The 20257-nt window shown below is 42.5% G+C and overlaps 1 protein-coding gene across 1 annotated transcript in view; it reads left to right on the forward strand.

Moving 5' to 3' along the window:
• Window positions 1-15971, forward strand: part of MMP17 (matrix metallopeptidase 17) — a 152107-nt gene extending 136136 nt beyond the window's left edge. Inside the window, exons 7-10 of the mRNA XM_075274977.1 lie at window positions 3900-3982; window positions 9405-9557; window positions 10578-10835; window positions 14705-15971. Coding sequence (XP_075131078.1) covers window positions 3900-3982; window positions 9405-9557; window positions 10578-10835; window positions 14705-15021 — 811 coding nt within the window. The 3' untranslated portion in view covers window positions 15022-15971. The remainder of the gene's footprint in view (window positions 1-3899; window positions 3983-9404; window positions 9558-10577; window positions 10836-14704) is intronic.
• The last annotated feature ends 4286 nt before the right edge of the window (window positions 15972-20257 follow it).

The raw sequence follows: 20257 nt of genomic DNA on the forward strand, positions 1-20257 counted from the left end.
TGAATTCCCCTAACTACTTTTTACTGACTTACTGAAGCACAAAATTGGTTTTGTAACCTCAGTGAGCTTTGAACTTCATAGCCAGATGTATCCAATCATAAGAAAAGGTATTTAAGGTGGCCAATTGCAAGTTGATCTCCTATTTGAATCTCCTCTGAAGAGTGGCATCATGGGCTACTCAAAACAACTCTCAAATGATCTGAAAACAAAGATTGTTCAACATAGTTGTTCAGGGGAAGGATACAAAAAGTTGTCTCAGAGATTTAACCTGTCAGTTTCCACTGTGAGGAACATAGTAAGGAAATGGAAGACCACAGGGACAGTTCTTGTTAGGCCCAGAAGTGGCAGGCCAAGAAAAATATCAGAAAGGCAGAGAAGAAGAATGGTGAGAACAGTCAAGGACAATCCACAGACCACCTCCAAAGAGCTGCAGCATCATCTTGCTGCAGATGGTGTCACTGTGCATCGGTCAACTATACAGCGCACTTTGCACAAATAGAAGCTGTATGGGAGAGTGATGAGAAAGAAGCCGTTTCTGCACGTACGCCACAAATAGAGTTGCCTGAGGTATGAAAAAGCACATTTGGACAAGGCAGCTTCATTTTGGAAACAAAAATTGAGTTGTTTGGTTATAAAAAAAGGCGTTATGCATGGCGTCCAAAAAGAAACAGCATTCCAAGAAAAACACATGCTACCCACTGTAAAATTTGGTGGAGGTTCCATCATGCTTTGGGGCTGTGTGGCCAATGCCGGCATCGGGAATCTTGTTAAAGTTGAGAGTCGCATGGATTCCACTCAGTATCAGCAGATTCTTGAGAATAATGTTCAAGAATCAGTGACGAAGTAGAAGTTACGCCGGGGATGGATATTTCAGCAAGACAATGATCCAAAACACCGCTCCAAATCCTCAGGCATTCATGCAGAGGAACAATTACAATGTTCTGGAATGGCCATCCCAGTCCCCAGACCTGAATATCATTGAACATCTGTGGGATGATTTGAAGCGGGCTGTCCATGCTCGGCGACCATCTAACTTAACTGAACTTGAAATGTTTGTCCAAAATACCTTTATCCAGGATCCAGGAACTGATTAAAAGCTACAGGAAGCGACTAGAGGCTGTTATCTTTGCAAAAGGAGGATCTACTAAATATTAATGTCACTTTTCTGTTGAGGTGCCCATACTTTTGCACCGGTCAAATTTTGGTTTAATGCATATTGCACATTTTCTGTTAGTACAATAAACCTCATTTCAATCCTGAAATATTACTGTGTCCATCAGTTATTAGATATATCAAACTGAAATGGCTGTTGCAAATACCAAAATATTTAGAACTAAAAATGATTAAGATTAATAGGGGTGCCCAAACTTTTTCATAGGACTGTATGTATATATATATATATATATATATATATATATATATATATATATATTTATTTATTTATTTTTTTTATTTATTTTTCAAAGAAAAATAATTGCAGCAGCACCAGCAAATCTGGGGATTATCCCACAAATTGCACAGCAGAAACCCCTCTCCAGGCAAAAGGGTTTGCAATAGAGAAAGCTCCCAGTGTGGACTGATACGTGGTGTACTGCTTTTTCCAATAAAAGGACATTTTCAGACCGGATTGTTTATATATATATATATATATATATATATATATATATATATATATATATATATATATATATGTATGTATATACTGTGTATGTATATATATATATATATATATATATTTGTACACTGTTCTACGTGCATGTACAAACCATATCCAAATATAATGCAACGTAGACATAGACATTGCTTTCTGCTCTTATCCCTCAGGACCTGATCACTATAAAGCAAACTCAGCTCCTTTAAGATTAGGTTTGTCTACCGCAAATATAGTTCAGTATTTTATCAACTTTGCAAACATTTTTATTCTCACTATATGTTACATGGATGATGCTTTGCTCTCCTGAGCTCATTTGGATGCCAGTGAAATAATAAGCAGAGACTACTGCTCAATGCCTGTAACTGAAAATAAGAGCCTGCATGGAGCATCTCTTGTGAAATGCCATAAGGGGTCCATTCTATTTGTATGTATGATTACATCCAATATTCAGCTGTCACAGCAGAAAAAAAATCATTGCAATGCTTTTAAGGAAATGTTCCAACTCTGTAATAAATGTCACTTTATATATAGACTGCTGTAAAGTATTTGTCCCTTTCCACATCTCCCCTTGTATTGCATATTTTGTCACATTAAATGGTTTCTGATCTTTAAATAAAATGCAAAGTGGTGCAACCAATTATTTAGTATAAAGCCTATGCTCACCTTAGAGAATTATTTTGCAGCTTATATGTGACATAATGGAGCCCCTACTGTATATTACAAATACATTAAAAGTCTCTGGCCATAAGCCAAATGCTTAAATATACGCCATAGAACTCCAAGGGGACACCTGACTAAAATAATTTATAGCAGAGATTATATTGTTTAATATACTACAAATCTATTCTGCTTCAGAACCTCTTTTTCATGATGGAATGTGAGTGTCTTATCAGTAATTTATCAGATAAAATTTCCCTCTTTCTGTTTAAAAAAAAGGTTTAAAGCAGCAGGGGTATGTACAATGTATACAATATTAGTGCCCCAATATAATATAATATAATATATAAAATACGTGGGCCATATTAGAAATAGCCACACTGTCCCCATACAATGCCAGCCAAATGACCACCAATACAGTCATAGTGCCCCCAAAAGTGGCAGCCACAGAGACTCACAACACTATGAGTCCCAGATTCCTCATACGGTTTCCGACCAAGTACTCCCAAACCGTAAACCACGCATAACCTTTAAACCAATATTAGCCAAATGACCAATAGCCATATTAGTCACAATGCCATCCACACCGTTCATAAAATGTCCAGCTATAATAATCCAGAAAGTGCCAGTGACATCAACCTACCATTTATTTACACCCACAAATGCCCCCATAAATTGCCATAGTGCGCCAGACGAATTACTACCATACTCCGTCATCACTTGAGTAACCGCTCACACGTAACTAGCCTAACTTGTATGGAGAGGTCAACACCTGAGAATGGGAATGGGAATAAGAATAATGTCATAAACCAGCGATGCATAGAATTTCTTCTTATGAATTCAACTCAGGACTATAATACAGAATAGTTGATATCTATATATTTCTATATTAAATTATACACAGTCCAGACACTTTAATGTGACCACCTGTCAAAATCCAGAATAACCACCTTTTGCAGAGCAGACCACTGCGAGACGTGCAGGAAGAGAGGGGATGTTGTGATGATGGTCACTGATATGTTGAGTCATGCCGACTCCAGTGCCGTGTCCAGCTGCGCTAGGTTACGCGGTTGAGCATCCATGGCTTGAACAACCCAATCGAGGTGGTCCCACAGATTCTCCATTGGGTTCAAGTCCAGAAATTTGCTGGCCAAGGAAGTACAGTAAACTCATCCTGGTGGTCCTCGAACCACGCACGTACATTGTGAGCTTTATGACACGTCGCATTGTCCTGCTGGTAGATGCCATCATCCTGATGAAAAACAATTCGCACATAGGGGTGAACATGGTCCGCAAGGATAGATGCATACTTGTGTTGATCCATCTAGCCTTCCACAATGATGAGTGCACCCAGATGGCTGATGACACATGCCTTCTGCGATTGGTTATTTAATGTTGAAGTTAAAAAGTAGGCGGTGGTCACATTAATATGACTGGACTGTTTGTATGTGACCTGTGTTTTGAGGTGAAAATGTCCTTTTGGAGACCAATTATTATCATTTATTATCTTCCATGGGTAATATTTGTGTGGGCTAACACTAATCCTTAAATAAAAAAAATAAACATAATATATATTATTTTCTTTTAGGCCAAGAAAGGATGAGCCTGACCGCTGCAACACACATTTTGATGCCGTAGCTCAGATACGTGGAGAAGCATTCTTCTTCAAAGGTAAAAAATGTTCAATGCTGGGAAATAGATGACAGATACGGATTTTTTTTTTTTTTTACTTTTCCAACCATATGAGAATTACAGAATTTATTACAGAATAGAGAGACAATAGACAAGAAAAGAGACAGCAACATAATAAAAGTAGTGATGTTACAGTGTATGAGTCAGGACCAAAGTGAAATATTAGTGCAGGGATAACAGTCGCTGTTGTGTAAGGGAGAGGCGCACAGTGATCATGGTCATAGTGTCAGATAAACACAATGTTGCCACAGTACATGGATAATGCTGTGGGGTAACAGCTATTGCACACTGGAACGTTGCAGCATACAATGCTTTCTGCCTCAGGGAACCATAGGGCTGGAATATCAGGAGGAATCTAAGGTGGATTTCCACTTTATTTTCCAATGTGTGAACAGGCTCTAAGGCTAAAGCCCCAGCGGGCTTCAGCAAAAAATGTGTCATGTTTTTTCCCGCAGCACTTACCACAGGAAATCCACAGAGGTTTCCTCTACAGACTTTCTGCTTCCATTGTACCCATAGGGAAACTGCCGGCGTTTATACAGCTATAATTGACATGCTGTGATTTCCAAAACCACAATGGTTTTGGAAATCACAGCATGTCCACTGTGCATATTTCTCCACAATGTGTGGATGGGATTCGCTGGAAAAACACCCTGGCCAAACTGTGGCATTTACACCACGGAGGGACCTCAGTATCCTCAGTTCCCCTTAGAACTACGCGAGCATACTGCGCATGCGCAGTACGGTCGCACATTTCCATTCACAAGAATGGCGTCGGAATAAACGAAGATGGAGGCAGGGAATCGAGAGGCCAGGAGGATGTCGTAGACAGAAGACACCAGAGGAGGGCGTGAGCAAAGGATGACTTCGAGCAGTGCACGAACCGCCCACTGTGCATGGTAAGTATGATTTGCATATTTGTTTTTAGGGTCTTAGTGTAAGACGGGGGGGTCTTTTATTTGACGATTAGCGGGGCCTGAATAGCCTTTTTAAAGGCTATTCAGGCATATGTGTGGCTCAGTGCTAAAATCTGATGATAGAGCCCCTTTAATTATATTCATGTGAACAGTGTGGCCTTAATATACACCAAAGAAGCATAATAAATTGTAGTGCTGTTCAACTTTATTTACTTCAAGAATCTCCAACTAACACAACATGCAGACTGGAAGTCAGGCTCGGTTCACATCTGCGTTGGATCTCCATATGGGGATTATGTTCCCCTCTCCACGTGAAAAATATAGCGCTTTCCTCTCCGCATTTTTTGGCCTTCTCTGACAGAAACCAAGCGGAAACATTACAGTCTATGGCAGGGGTGGGCAATTAATTTTCCTATGGGGCCACATGAGAAATTGTAACGGTTCTAGAGGGCCATGCGCGCTGCGGCAAATTTAGCTCTACCCACTTCTAACCTGACTCTGCCCATTCTCAATCATCTTTCCAAGTGTCCCCACAAAGTATAATCCTCCTAAAGTCACCCGTACATTATATGTCCCCACATTATAATGTTCCCCTCCAAATGTCCCACAGTATTAAGTCCCTCTCCTGGTGCCCAAGTATAAACTAGCAGAAACTAGAGGGGACATTAAACTGGGGCAGCTGGAGGGGGACTTTAAACAGTGGGGATAGTTGGAGGGGGACATTAAACTGGGGGCAACTAGAGGCAGACGTGTCCCCCTCCAGCTAACCCCATGGTTTAATATCCTCCTCCAGCTGCCCCAGTTTAATATCACACTCCATTTGCCCCTAGTTTAATGTCCCCCCTCCATATGCATTCAGTGTAACTGCCCCCCTACATCTGCCCCTAGTCTTGCTCACACATGCTGTCTCTTCTCACTTTATCATCCAGCAGCCTCCATTGCCCGCAGCTTGCAGAAAGCACACAGTCCTGTGTGGCTCCGCCCACTAACGAGTCATAGACTATCCTGGTGATAGGCTGTGATGACATCATCTCAGGTCCTTGAACGAAATTCTACAAGCTATGCGGGCCGAATAGAAGTAGTCAGAGGGCTGGATGTGGCCTGCGGGCCGCACATTGCCCAGGTCTGGTCTGTGGCGCCTGCAGGTTTCCTAAGGTAGCCGCTTTTTTATGCGGATTGGGTTTCCATTTGGAGGGTCCCCAAGAGGACCCCCTGAATGGAAAACCCAAGCACAGATGTGAACCTAGCCTCAGTTTTTCATAGAAATTAATAGAAAATATGACTTCCTAGCCATACATGAAATGTTGTGTCAGAGAGTCTAATTTCTTGTTACATGACAGAGTTGAGGACCAGAAGCAAATATATAATTCACAAATGCATCCAGCTTTAAAAATATTGTCTTCACTATAATTTATATCATGTCTTTCCAGGCCAGTATAAACATTTGTACGGGAGTGCTTTTTATCTCCTTCATGACATGTAGCATACATGTACGCAATAATGTTTGGTGTGGGGATATGGAGACGGCTCAATCAAAAGTTAAACATTTTTTAAAGGCATTAAAACATGGTAAAATATATAATTTAGGTACTTTGATTCTAAGAATCAGCAGAACCAGGGCCGTCTGTAACGTTTATCTCCAAAGCTTTAACTTAATTTAATTTCCAGCATTCTTTAATAGAATGACTTATGTGCCTTGCTGCATGAACCATGTTCTCTAGATCTGCTCACAAACAGATGTCCTGACATTTTCCTTTAGAATTTACTGGCATAATTCAAAACTCATTTTTCTGTCAATGATTGCAAGATATCTTGGTCCAGATGGAGGAAAACATGCTCAGACCATGATACTACGACCACAGCCTTTCATAGGCTTGGTTCACATCTGTGTTCGGTAGTCCACATAGGGACCCCAGAATGAACTACCGAATGCATTAGCAAGAGGTGAGTTTACAAAAGAACATGCACCCCATAGACTACAATGGGGTCCGTGTGCTTTATGCGTGGTGTGCGCACAGAACATGCGGACAGAAAAGTACTTCATGATCTACTTTCCTGTCCACATGACTCGTGCAGAGACATTGCCGAAAGCACACGGACCCCATTATAGTCTATGGGGCTCATGTGCTTTCACTGCTCACCGCTTGCCAATGCGTTCGGTAGTCCATTTGGGGGTCCCCATGTGGTCTCCCCGAACAGATTACCAAACGCAGATGTGAACCAGACCTATAGCTGGTGTGAGGTATTTATGCTGGAATACAGTGTGGCAACAGGGTTCCAGTGTCCAAACATAACACCTCTTCTATTTTCACATTGAAACCAAAAAGCTCTATCTTGATCTCATCCATTTACAAAACATTGTTCCTCAGGCAATGATGTTCTTTTTGGTAAGCAGCAATCCTGTTATGCACACCATTGTTGTTCAGTGACCTACTGGTGGCTTTATGAACATTAGCTAATGTAAAAAAGGACTTCAGTTGCTTAAAGGTTAACTTGGGTTCCTTTGCGACCTTGTAGATTTCTATACACCTTGTACTTGGTCACACACTCCTAGGAAATTTCTTCCTCAGATCCTGACTGTGGATTGGTGGAGTCCATACTCTTTAGAGATAGTTCTGTAGCTTTTTTCAAACCTGATGAACATTCTTCTTTTGAGGTCCTCAAAAACCTACTTTGTCCATGCCCTGATACACTTCCACAAGTAGACTGTTCTTTATATAAAGATGTTGCCCACACATCCCATTGTTTTAAAACACCTTCCTCTGCTAATCCAAAAGGCTTGCATGCTTTTGGCACTTACAGATATTGGACCATTGCCTTCTATAAATAAATTACCAGGTCTAATAGTTTTGGCTGGTTTGTTTAATCTGGCTCTCTTTTACATTTACAATATACTACATTTAGGACGTGTAAAAATCTCATTTGGTTTTCGGTCAAATTTATTCAGAAATATAGAAGATTCTGAATGGTTTACAAACTTTCTAGCACTACTTTAGGTACCTTATAAAATGATGATGGTTGAGAAGGGAATAAGTATAGTGGTATTATAGTTTCTAATATGCATACAGTCAGTGGCGTAACTACTGGGGAAGCAGCGGAGGCAGCTGCCACAGGGTCCGGGGCATTAGGGGGCCAGCAACAGCCGCTACTGCTGCGTTTTTTTTTTTTTTTTTTTAATAGGCCGTTACAGGCTGGAGTTACTCCAGCCGGTAACGGGCCTTACTTACTTACCGATCCTGGCAGGGGCTGGAATCGGTAAGTGACACCGCGGGCCCCGCAAACATCATTATTATACTCAGGGGTCTTTTCAGACCCCCGAGTATAATGATCGGAGGCCTGGGAGAGGTAAGCGGACATAACAAACAGTGTTACTTACCTCTCCAGGCTCCGTGAAGGCTTCGGGGCCTACTTGTGTGACATCTCAGATGTCACATGAACGGGGCCTGCGTCCTAATGCGACGCGACGCAAGCTCCGGTCACATGACGTCCCTGACGTCATTGAAGATAGCCGACAGTGGGGAGCGCAGGGATAGGTAAGTGACAGTGTTTATGTTTGTATCCCCCTCTCGGTCTCTGATTATTATACTCTGGGATCTGAAAAGACCCCAGAGTATAATAATTGTTAATGGGTGTCCACAATGGAGCATAATACTGGGTGATGGGGCCACTATGGGGCATAATACTGAGTGAAGAGGTCACTATGGGGCATAATACTGAGTGAAGGGGCCACTATGGGGCATAAAACTGAGTGAAGGGGCCACTATGGGGTATAATTCTGTGTGCAGGGGTGCAGGGGCAACTATGGGGTATAATAGTGCTCGCAGGAATGCGGGGGGGGGGGGGGTTGGTCGGGGTCTTCGGCGTCAGTCGGGGGGAGGGACCATGTCAAAGGTTCGCCACGTGGCCCCACCATTCCTAGTTATGCCGCTGAATACAGTGCCAAAAAGAAGTATGTTCCATTTTGTTTCTATATAATATCTATATATACTATAGTTCTATCGTACAAGCTATCAGTCTTCAGTATGACACTACCGCTCTTTTGCAGTTTCATACTTTATTACAAGCACTCCTGATAGATTTGTATTGTTATTATATGGATTTACTTATTTCCATAACAGTAAACTTTGTGTCTACATAACGTACATTGCGCAGCAACTAGATTGCAATGATTCTGCCATAGCATGCTCAGTGGCCCATCACTGCCTGACCTTTTAGACACGTTGCCACAATGAGTTTATCTTGTAAGGTCAATTCTGAAGTCACTATTGGGCAAGCTATAAGGGGTGCAACTGCAGAAGCAGCAGTTGGATCCAGACCCGCTCAAAAGATCTACTGCTACATAAGGTGACACTGGCATTATATAGCACATGGTAAGTGGGGAGTCCTAATACAGATTTTGTACTATGATCACAATGCTGTGATTATTAATTTATTTTGTGTATACTGGACTTTTATCACTTGTGTTTGATATTTCCTCTTTGTAGGCAAATATTTCTGGAGACTTACCCGCAATAAGCATTTAGTTTCCCTCCAACCTGCTCAAATCCATCGATTCTGGAAAGGTTTGCCACTAAACATGGATAGTGTAGATGCAATTTATGAGAGGACCACAGACCACAAAATTGTCTTCTTTAAGGGTAAGTGTTGACACAACTATGATAACCTAATATAGTGTGGTTCATTAATCAGAACCACACTACAAATGGGTTAAATTCTTTAAGGGGTTGTCTGGATCTTTCAGGTGAAGTTCTCTAAGCATTACTAAAAAAGCTCACTGGAGCACTGTGTCCATTTATTGTGCATAGCTGTATATACAGCTAGTGCAGCTCAGCCAAGTCAAGTGAATGCTACTTTTCTTCTGCTGATCTGTGGAGGTCCAAGGGTTGGACCCCTATTTATCAAATCCTTAGAGTGAAAGACCTGAACAACCCTTTATGTTAAGAGTAATTTGAAATGTATTTAGTTGCATGGAAGACATTAAGGCAGCGGTCATCTTTATCTTAGGCATACCTTTTGGTCTCATACATAAAGGAAATTGCAAGTTCAATCCAGCATTTCACTTTGATATTTTAGATGTTTTTGACTTTTGACCCTGCATTGAATTAATCTGGAACATATTGTATACCATATTTTAATTTACAGATATTTCAAGTATATTACTTATTCATTGCAATGACAGTTTCCTTGGTTTACACTTTGCCCTGTATCATGAAAATATGACACCTCTGCTCATTGGAGAGGTCAAGGTTAATGTTTTTATGGCCAGTCATTTCCCTCTAGTACTAATGCATTCATTTTTAAACACTTTATACTTATGTAAAATGTATGATGATTTAAGATGTATCCTGGATGACAGAGACAATATATAGAATAGCCTATGCAGTTAAAGCAGGCAACCATTGCGCTCCCCATGCTCTCTAAAACAGTTAAACCACTGAATAAACAATGAAAATGCAATGAATAAGATGACACAATTTGCTACAAGAAGCTAGATATGAATCACTTCTGAAAATATCTCAACAAATATCTCTTTCTATGGCAGACACATATACCCACTGGAGGTGATATTGTCATAATCCTTTTACAGATGTGCGCTTTGGGCAAACCCTCATTGAAATAACGCCAATTTCCCACCTCCTCTCGCCAATATTTTTTAGGAGATCGCTACTGGGTTTTCAAAGATAATAACGTGGAAGAAGGATACCCCCGACCCATCACAGACTTCGGGTTGCCATTGGGGGGTGTGGATGCAGCCTTCCCTTGGGCCCACAATGATAAAACGTATTTCTTTAAGGACAACCTCTTCTGGTGTTACAATGAGCGGGAGCACAGAATGGATGATGGCTTTCCTACAGAGACTGTCCTCTGGAAAGGGATTCCTGCTACTCTGGATGATGCAATGGGATGGTCGGATGGTGAGTACAAGCATCTTTAATAAGCTAGTTGAAAACCAGTCTTTAAGAAATTACATAAGGATGGATTATCACCAGAAGCAGCATAGGAGGTGCAGACAGAAGCATAACTTGAAGCTCCCTGGTCTCCTTTCCCAGTGCAAAATTTATAATGAGACTCCCAACATACCTTGGGCCATTTAGAACAGTGATATACTGTATATTATACAGTGCAGGGACCTTCAGGGCCTTCTCTGAGCCAAGGGACCAGTAGCCACTGCTACCTCTGAACCACCTACAACTACACCTCTGGGTGCAGATGTAGCAGTTAATGGGTGGCCAAAAGGCCTCAGGGAAGCCAAAAGGTCATTCTGCCATATAAGAAGACAATAGTATTTTAAAAGGCTCATTGTAGGTGGTGGACTTCGTGCAGAATTTATATAAAATATTTCAGAAAGTTTGTGTATAGCCAATAAATATATTTCGAGTATCTATATATTCCATATCTTTTCAGTGGTTTGCACTGTTGTTTGTAACACTAAAATCCAGGATTCAAATCTGACCAAAGGCGACATCTGTATGGTGCTTGTGTGCTTTCCTCTTGTTTGCATAGGTTTCCACTTAAAAAAAAAATATTGATAGGTATATTTGAAAAAGAGAATGATGAAAATGTATGTACGGTGCTGCAGAATATCTTAGTGTTAGGGGGCATTCACATGGAGTAACTCGGCGCTGATTCTGGCACAATAACTCGGGTAAAAATCAGTGCTGAAAAAAAGTCTCCCATTGGTTCACATCTGCGTTCAGTAATCCGTTTGGGGAGTCCGCATGGGGACCCCCCGAATGGACTACCAAACGCAGTGACAAGCAGTGAGCAGTGAAAGGGGACACAGACCCCATGGACTATAATAGGGTCCATGTGCTTTCTGCGCAGTGTCCACACGCAACATGCAGACAGTAAAGTACTTCACGATCTACTTTCCTGTCCGCATGACTCGTGCGGAGACCGCGTGGAAAGCACACAGACCCTATTATAGTCTATGGGGTCCATGTGCTTTCACTGCTCACCGCTTGTCAGAGTGTTCATTAGTCCAGTTGGGGGGGGTCCCCATGTGGACTCCCCGAATGGATTACTGAACGCAGATGTGAACCAGGCCTAAGGCAAACCAGTAAAATTCATTCTGGAGGCCCACTAATGCAACTACATGCAAATATTACCTGAGCACATGCTTATTCCTAAAATTGCAACAACATCATCATTTTTTATTTATTTTTTTTAGTAGCTTCCTGCCTGGCCCTGGGTAGTTTCTCAAATAATCTACCCAGTATATTATATTATACAGCTTACGCTAGGTTCACACCTGCGTTCTTCTTTCCGTTCTGTGCTTTCCGTCTTCTGCATGCCAGAAGACGGGAACCACAGACCGGGTCCGGCCGTGAGCAGCGGTGAGCGTTTTATACTCTCCGCCGCTAAACCAGATTTTTTTATCCGGACACAGAGTACTGCATGTCCGACTCTGTGTCCGGATTATAAAACCCGGTTTCGCGGCGGAGAGCATAAAACGCTCACCGCCGCTCACGGCCGGACATCTCTCTCACCCATTCAAATGAATGAGTGAGAAAGACTCCTGCAGGTTTCCGTCTCCTGCCTCTGTTTTAGGCAGGAAACGGAAACCTGCATAACGGAGTTCACAACGCTAATGTGAACGAGCCCTTAGTTGAGACCTTGTATGAGGAGTATCTGTATGAAGTAGGATGAGTACTGTGTCATTATAGGATGAGCTAGGGGCCCAACAGGGGATTCACCCGTTCACATGTAGGCCAGTCCGAACCTGTACCTGACAACAGCAAGGCTAATTTTTATATGGGGTCCTGAAACTAACAATACCAAAGAAAATCTAACTGTAACAGAATCAGATTAGTGGCAAGATGAGTGATTACTATTCGAAACGGCTGTTTCGAATAGCACGCACCCATAGGAATGAATGGAAGCGGCCGGCACGCAGACGTTGCTGGCCGCTTAACCCCCTGCGTGCCGGCTGCGTCCTTTCATTCCTATGGGTGCGTGCTATTCGAAACGGGAGTTTCGAATTGTACTCGTGTCCACTGCAGTGGATTTTCCTGAATTCTGCCACAAAATACCTACAAATTTATAGGGGAGAATATATTGGAATATATTTCGAGTATCTATATATTCCATAATCTTTTCAGTGGTTTGCACTGTTGTTTGTAACACTAAAATCCAGGATTCAAATCTGACCAAAGGCGACATCTGTATGGTGCTTGTGTGCTTTCCTCTTGTTTGCATAGGTTTCCACTTAAAAAAAAAAATATTGATAGGTATATTTGAAAAAGAGAATGATGAAAATGTTGTACGGTGCTGCAGAATATCTTAGTGTTAGGGGGCATTCACATGGAGTAACTCGGCGCTGATTCTGGCACAATAACTCGGGTAAAAATCAGTGCTGAAAAAAAGACTCCCATTGACTTCAATGGGTTCCATTTTATGTGCGTAAAATGGAACTCATTGAAGTCAATGGGAGTCTTTTTTTCAGCGCTGATTTTTATGCGCCGTGTTACTCCGTGTTAATGAGTAAAAGGAATACACTTTTCATTCATCATAAAATTCTGTTATATACAAAAACAAAAAACAATTATTGGTACAACTCCCCTACCGGAAACATAAAGAAATAAGTATTACATGTTTAACTTCTAATGCATTGTATTAATTCCATTGATAGCTCAGTTTATCCACTTCCTCTGAACAAGTCAATTAGATTTTATTATAAATTCTACTTTATCAGCACACAGAAAGTGAAAGATGATCAGAACTAATCCAGTGATATTCAGCCTTTTCCCCCTTTGTCCTAGATGAGAAGAAGGTGATATGGTAACATAGTTTGTCAAGATCATAACAAATGTTCTTCTGGATCTCCAAATAAAATGATTTTCTAGTTATTGATAAAGAATATAATTTCCTGTGAGGATGTTTCTTAAGATAATGCATTGCAAAAGTATGTTCTTTCAACCTCTCCCTATGTTCCTAGCTGTTTACTCCCAAGCCGCATAGAATACACATTGTATTACATTCAGTATAAAACCTACCATGCTGAGCTACACACAGATGAGAGAGGAGTAAGAAGGGGAGAATAAAATCTTGGGCTATTCATTTCTATGAAAAACCAGTGACCCTATGACAAAAGTATATGCCCACAGTGGCTAAAAATGGCGGCTGTAACTCCTACCTCTGATCCATCGACAATACAAAGAAGCAGTAAGGGGCAGAACTAAAATACAAGAAATAAAGCACAGTATGTAGAGACAGAACAGATGAGTTTCCAGCAGCTGTTTTCATCTCATACAAAGATGCATTTTAATATATGTGTCCTATTGAGTATGTCTACAAAGTGATCGACATTATAATGTATATTGAGTTAATTCTCTAGCCAGCCTTTTAAGACATACGATGCTTGACATTATTGTGCTCAATGTTCAAAGTGTTGTCTGGCTAGTCATTATATACCCTACTATGAAAAGCGGAACATGGCATATAAAGGCTCCATTTTGTTAGATTTGCCAGTTTTCGCCTTCTAATTTCCACTAATGCGCCATTGAAGTCCATTTTGCAATTCCTGCTGACATAATTTGATAAAACGCACCATTGTAATTGAAATTGCTAGCATTTATAACACAAGCATGTGACTCTTGATACTGAACTATGTTAAAGTGATGAGTGAGCAGATTTAGGCACCGCAAACATAATAAAAATGCTAAACAGACTATGAAGCCATAGAAATGTGTGTTTAAAGTATACATAACTGTAATGCACAGCTCATTACACTGCTGCCATGTCATAGAACAAATACAGCTAATGCCCTTGTTATTCTTCTTAGGGGCGACATATTTCTTCAAAGGAAAGGAGTACTGGAAAATCCTTGACAATAAGATGGAGGCAGAGCTCGGATATCCACAATCCATTGCACGGGACTGGCTAGTATGCAGTGACATGCAGTCAGATGGACCAAGTTCAGAAAGCAGTCGGACTGGTGCCCATTCCAGCCAGGGTCAGCAAGATGAGAATAGGTCAGAGAATGGCTACGAGGTCTGTTCTTGTACATCTTCAGCAGAGTCTATCTGTACCAGCTCATCTATTGACATTTCATTGGTCCTGGTACACCTCTTCACAGCAGCCTTGATCTCCTTCTTATGATGCGCCTATCTCTAATGGATTCTACCATTACGTTAAAGGACTTGGACGGGTCATTCACTGAGACCCTCACAGTGTTAAACCGCACTACAGGCCAAACATTCCGAGAAGCTTGGAAGTGAAAGATACCAAATTCTCCATGAGAAATGAACTTTTTAAGATAATGCTCTGTATAGTGGTGCTCAAGTTATTGGAGGGTATAGGACATAATACGACATCTGGGCAGTATGTTGGTTTTGGTGCCTGGGTAACAACAATTGTGGGAGAAGAGTCTATAGGGAAAACACCTTAAGTTCTGCAAATTCTGCCAAAGTCTGTAAAAAGCTAGCGCAGATACCTGTAGTCACTGACTGAAGGAAAGAACAAAGCTGCCGTCGCCTACATTCTTGCATCAGTTTTGCTGTCCAAAACAAGACTTAAAGGGAAACTATCATCCAAATATATACATATATATATATTTTTACTATGTTATTTAAAAATAAGATCATTAAAGATGCAATATTTTGTTTTTTTCTGCTACTAATGTTAACTTTTTTTGTAGGGTAGTATCATTTTCATTGCCTGCGAGCATCACAGCTGCTATTGCTGAATACATTAGTTAGCTGAACAGGAGCTCTGTGTCGATCACAATAGCAACAGTGGCATCTGCAGTCTGTATGAATGTACCACAGTCCTTTACATGAAATATTCACCGCTGTCTACATAACGTCTGAATGATAGATCACTGAGCTGTACTATAACACTTGGACATGTAGGATCATCTGGAGACTGATAGTTTCCCTCCTTTAAGTTTTTCACAAATGTGTAGGAGCCACATTTTCACCTCTTGCCGTTTTGTTAGCAGGCTTTCTGAGAAGACCCAGTAACTGAGCACTGCCACAAGTGAATTCTGTAACTCTGCTTCTTTGACTTTCTGACAAGCAGTTGTACAATAAAGAGGCACATCTTGTTTACACCACAATGACTGGATTATCTTTCTACTACAACTGATCTGTGGGTTCACAGGGATACTTGTACAGGGGCACAATAGGCAAGGTAGCCTCTACTAACTAAAAAAAAAAAAAAAAAGTCAGCTTAGAATTTACATTACGGATCTCCTGTTGCCCCCTTTCAGGCACTGTACTGCACTGGCGATGATGTAGAGATATAGCCATGTGACTGCATTATAGCAATCACTAGCCACAGCAATGACCTGTTACAGCCAAGGACTTGCAGTGGATACATGGCTGTGTTGAGATGTCACTGTGGGGATATTACAGGAAGTCTATCACCTCCCCAAATATATTCAACTGTCAACACAGTTTCATTTAGATACTGTGACTAAAATCCTCAGCCCAAAGTGACTTCAGTTATTGCTGCAGGTTTTACCAGGAGCAATAGAAATGAATAGACTGGTGCACACATGTTGTATTCAGGGGAACTTGCAGAGTTCCACTTTTTTGATAGTTTATGGCTTCAGTGGCTGGATCCTCAGAGATGAATTGTGACTAATGCTATAACCTCTTTAAAGCATAAAACTGTTGTAGGTTAAAAAAAATTTCACCATGTCCAACACTTCCCAATTCTTTAAACAGTCACTGCTCTACCGATACCAATGCAGTTAGAATTTCTTCTCTATCCCCCACCACTCCTGAGCAATCAGTGCAGTAAGGTTCAGTGTCCAATATGCTAATTAAGCTCTCTACTGTCAGGTGGGTGCTACTGGCCTGTCTGTTCCCATCCTGGACCATCAACCTAACTAGCGTCTGACTGGGGAGCCTAAGGTCTGGTTCACATCTGCGTTCAGTAATCCGTTTGGGGAGTCCACATGGGGACCCCCCGAATGGACTACCAAACGCAGTGACAAGCGGTAAGCAGTGAAAGGACATGGACCCCATGGACTATAATAGGGTCTGTCTGCTCTCCGCGCAGTGTCCGCACGCAACATGCAGACAGTAAAGTACTTCATGATCTACTTTCCTGTCCGCATGACTCGTGCGGAGACCGCGTGGAAAGCACACAGACCCTATTATAGTCTATGGGGTCCATGTGCTTTCACTGCTCACCGCTTGTCAGAGTGTTCATTAGTCCAGTTGGGGGGGTCTCCATGTGGACTCCCTGAATGGATTACTGAACGCAGATGTGAACCGGGCCTAAGGCAAACCAGTAAAATTCATTCTGGAGGCCCACTAATACAACTACATGCAAATATTACCTGAGCACATGCTTATTCCTAAAATTGCAACAACATCATAATTTTTTATTTTTTTTAGTAGCTTCCTGCCTGGCCCTGGGTAGTTTCTCAAATAATCTACCAGGTATATTATATTATATAGCTTAGTTGAGACGTTGTATGAGGAGTATCTGTATGAAGTAGGATGAGTACTGTGTCATTATAAGATGAGCTAGGGGCCCAACAGGGGATTCACCTGTTCACATTTAGGCCAGTCCGAACCTGTACCTGACAACTTCAAGGCTAATTTTCATATGGGGTCCTGAAACTAACAATACCAAAGAAAATCTAACTGTACCTCACCTTCCTCACACAACATGGGGTCCTCAGCAAGAGCCAAGCAGGGTTCATGCCAAACCACCGCACCACAGACCATATCTACACCCTGCACAGCCTCATCAAGACGCACGTCCACAACACCAGAAGAGGCAAGATATTCGCCTGCTTCGTAGACTTTAAGAAGGCGTTCGACTCAGTATGGCACCCAGGCCTACTCCTAAAACTCTTAGAGAGTGGAATAGGAGGAAGAACGTACGACGTCATCAAGAGCTCCTACACCAGAAACCAGTGCAGTGTGAAGGTGAATGGGAAAAGGACAGCATACTTCCAACAGGCCCGAGGGGTCAGACAAGGCTGTAGCCTGAGCCCAACGCTCTTCAACATCTATATCAATGAACTGGCTACAGCCCTGGAGGCCTCACCAACCCCAGGCCTCACCCTGAACAATCGAGAGGTGAAGTTCCTGCTATACGCCGACGACCTCCTACTCCTGGCCACCACCGAGAAAGACCTCCAAGAAAGCCTGTCAGTGCTGGAAAAATTCAGCACCACATAGGCCCTACCCATCAACCAGAAGAAGACCAAAGTCATGGTATTTCAGAAGAAGGGCCACAATAAAGCCCCTACCCCACAATTCACACTGAACGGCTCCACACTGGAGAAAACCAACAGCTACACCTACCTGGGGCTGGAGCTCAGCCAATCAGGAAGCTTCAAAGCAGCAATAGAAACCCTGAAAGCAAAAGACTGCAGAACCTTCTACGCCATCAGAAGACAACTGTACCACCTCAAACCACCGGTGAGCGTCTGGCTGAAGATATTTGACGCAGTCATCTCCCCCGATCCTTCTCTATGGCAGCGAGGTTTGGGGCCCAGCCACCTACCCAGACCAGTCAAAGTGGGATTACAGCCCAACAGAGAACTTCCACCTGGAGTTCTGCAAATACCTGCTCCATGTCCATCGCAACATCACCAACATGGCCTGCAGGGCAGAGCTAGGCAGACTCCCCCTATGGCTCACCATACAGAAGAGGGCGCTAGCTTTCCAGGCACACATCCAGGGGAGCAAGCCTGACTCCTACCACCACCAAGCATGGCTAAGCCACCTGAGCAAACCAGACACTCACCAACCAAACAGCAGCCAACCACCAAACCAAAAACACCAACAGACGATAACCAAGGCCGAAATAAAGGCGACCACAGAGGCAAACAGAGAGCGGTACATTGAAGAATGCAGAAACGAAATAAATAACTCCAAGAAACTCACCGTGTACCAATCCCTACAAAGGGACTACACCATGGCCACCTACCTGGAGAGAATACGCCACCCCAAGCACAGACAGACCCTGAGCCGGTACAGACTGAGCGCCCACAACCTAGAGATAGAGACGGGGCGATACAGGCAGACGTACAAGCCACGGGAGAACAGACTGTGCCAGCACTGTGACCAGGGGGCCCTAGAAGACGAGACCCACTTCCTGCTACACTGCACCAAATACTCAGCTGTGAGGGCCGTCTACTACCAAAGACTCTCTGCCCACATCCCAGACTTCATATCTGCAGACGAGAAGAGGAAACTCTACATCCTACTGGGAGAAGAAGATGCCACTGTGGAGATCGCTGCCCAATACGTGTCCAGCTGTCACCAAATAAGAGGAAGATGAGACTCCACGGACTGTCATATTTATCCCAATACACCCTCCCCCCCCCACCTCCCCATATAGCAGTCACCAACGAAGAGGAAGATGAGACTCCACGGACTGTTATACCCCAAACCAACCGCCCCGCCCCACCCCACCTCCCCATATAACGGTCACCAACGAAGAGGAAGATGAGACTCCATGGACTGTTATACCCCAAACCACCCACCCCCACCACTCACCCACCCGAGTCCAACTCCCCCCCCCCCCCCCCTTTACTAGCTTTGGCAATGCCAAATATCTATTCGGACGTGCCAATAAAGCTTTTTTTGATTTGATTTGATTTGATCTGTACCAGAATCTGATTAGTGGCAAGATGAGTGACTACTATTCAAAACGGATTACGAATTCGAATAGCACGCACCCATAGGAATGAATGGTAGCGGCTGGCACGCCGACGTTGCCGGCAGCCGGCCGCTTAACCCCCTGCATGCCGGCTGCTTCCTTTCATTCCTATGGGTGCGTGCTATTCGAAACGGGAGTTTCGAATAGTACTCGTGTCCAGTGCAGTGGATTTTCCTGAATTCTGCCAGAAAATACCTACAAATTTATTGGGCAAGTGCTACCTGTATGCCACTATTTAACCGTGAAAACTCTCAGCATAAATTCACATGCTGCAGATAGAAAACTCACACCGTAGTCAGTTTACTGTGGTTTTTTCAGCAATGTATGGATGACATACAGTATTTCAAAACAGAAGCATGCCATTACTAATGCCAAAAGAACAAGAGGTTTAGTCCTCTGAAGGCCATTTCATGCAATTCATTCCTTTTCATCTCTGAAGCCAACTATGTATTCATAACTGCTGCTGTATACTACTGCTCTATAGCCCGGAAAACCTAAAATTATAGCGCCATTTATTTAATGTGCGCACAGCTGTTTCTTGTTGCTCCCGAAGCCCTACTTTATACAGCTATGGTTTCCACATTTTTCAGTGATGAGAATTTATGATATTGAAAGAGCTGTATTTAAGCTGGAATAAATGGGTCTATTATTTTTCACATCAGCGAATGCGATGACATAAAACCACCAAACTTTTTATCAGTTT

Source organism: Leptodactylus fuscus, chromosome 1, assembly GCF_031893055.1.
Source record: "Leptodactylus fuscus isolate aLepFus1 chromosome 1, aLepFus1.hap2, whole genome shotgun sequence".
Classification (NCBI taxonomy): Eukaryota; Metazoa; Chordata; class Amphibia; order Anura; family Leptodactylidae; genus Leptodactylus; species Leptodactylus fuscus.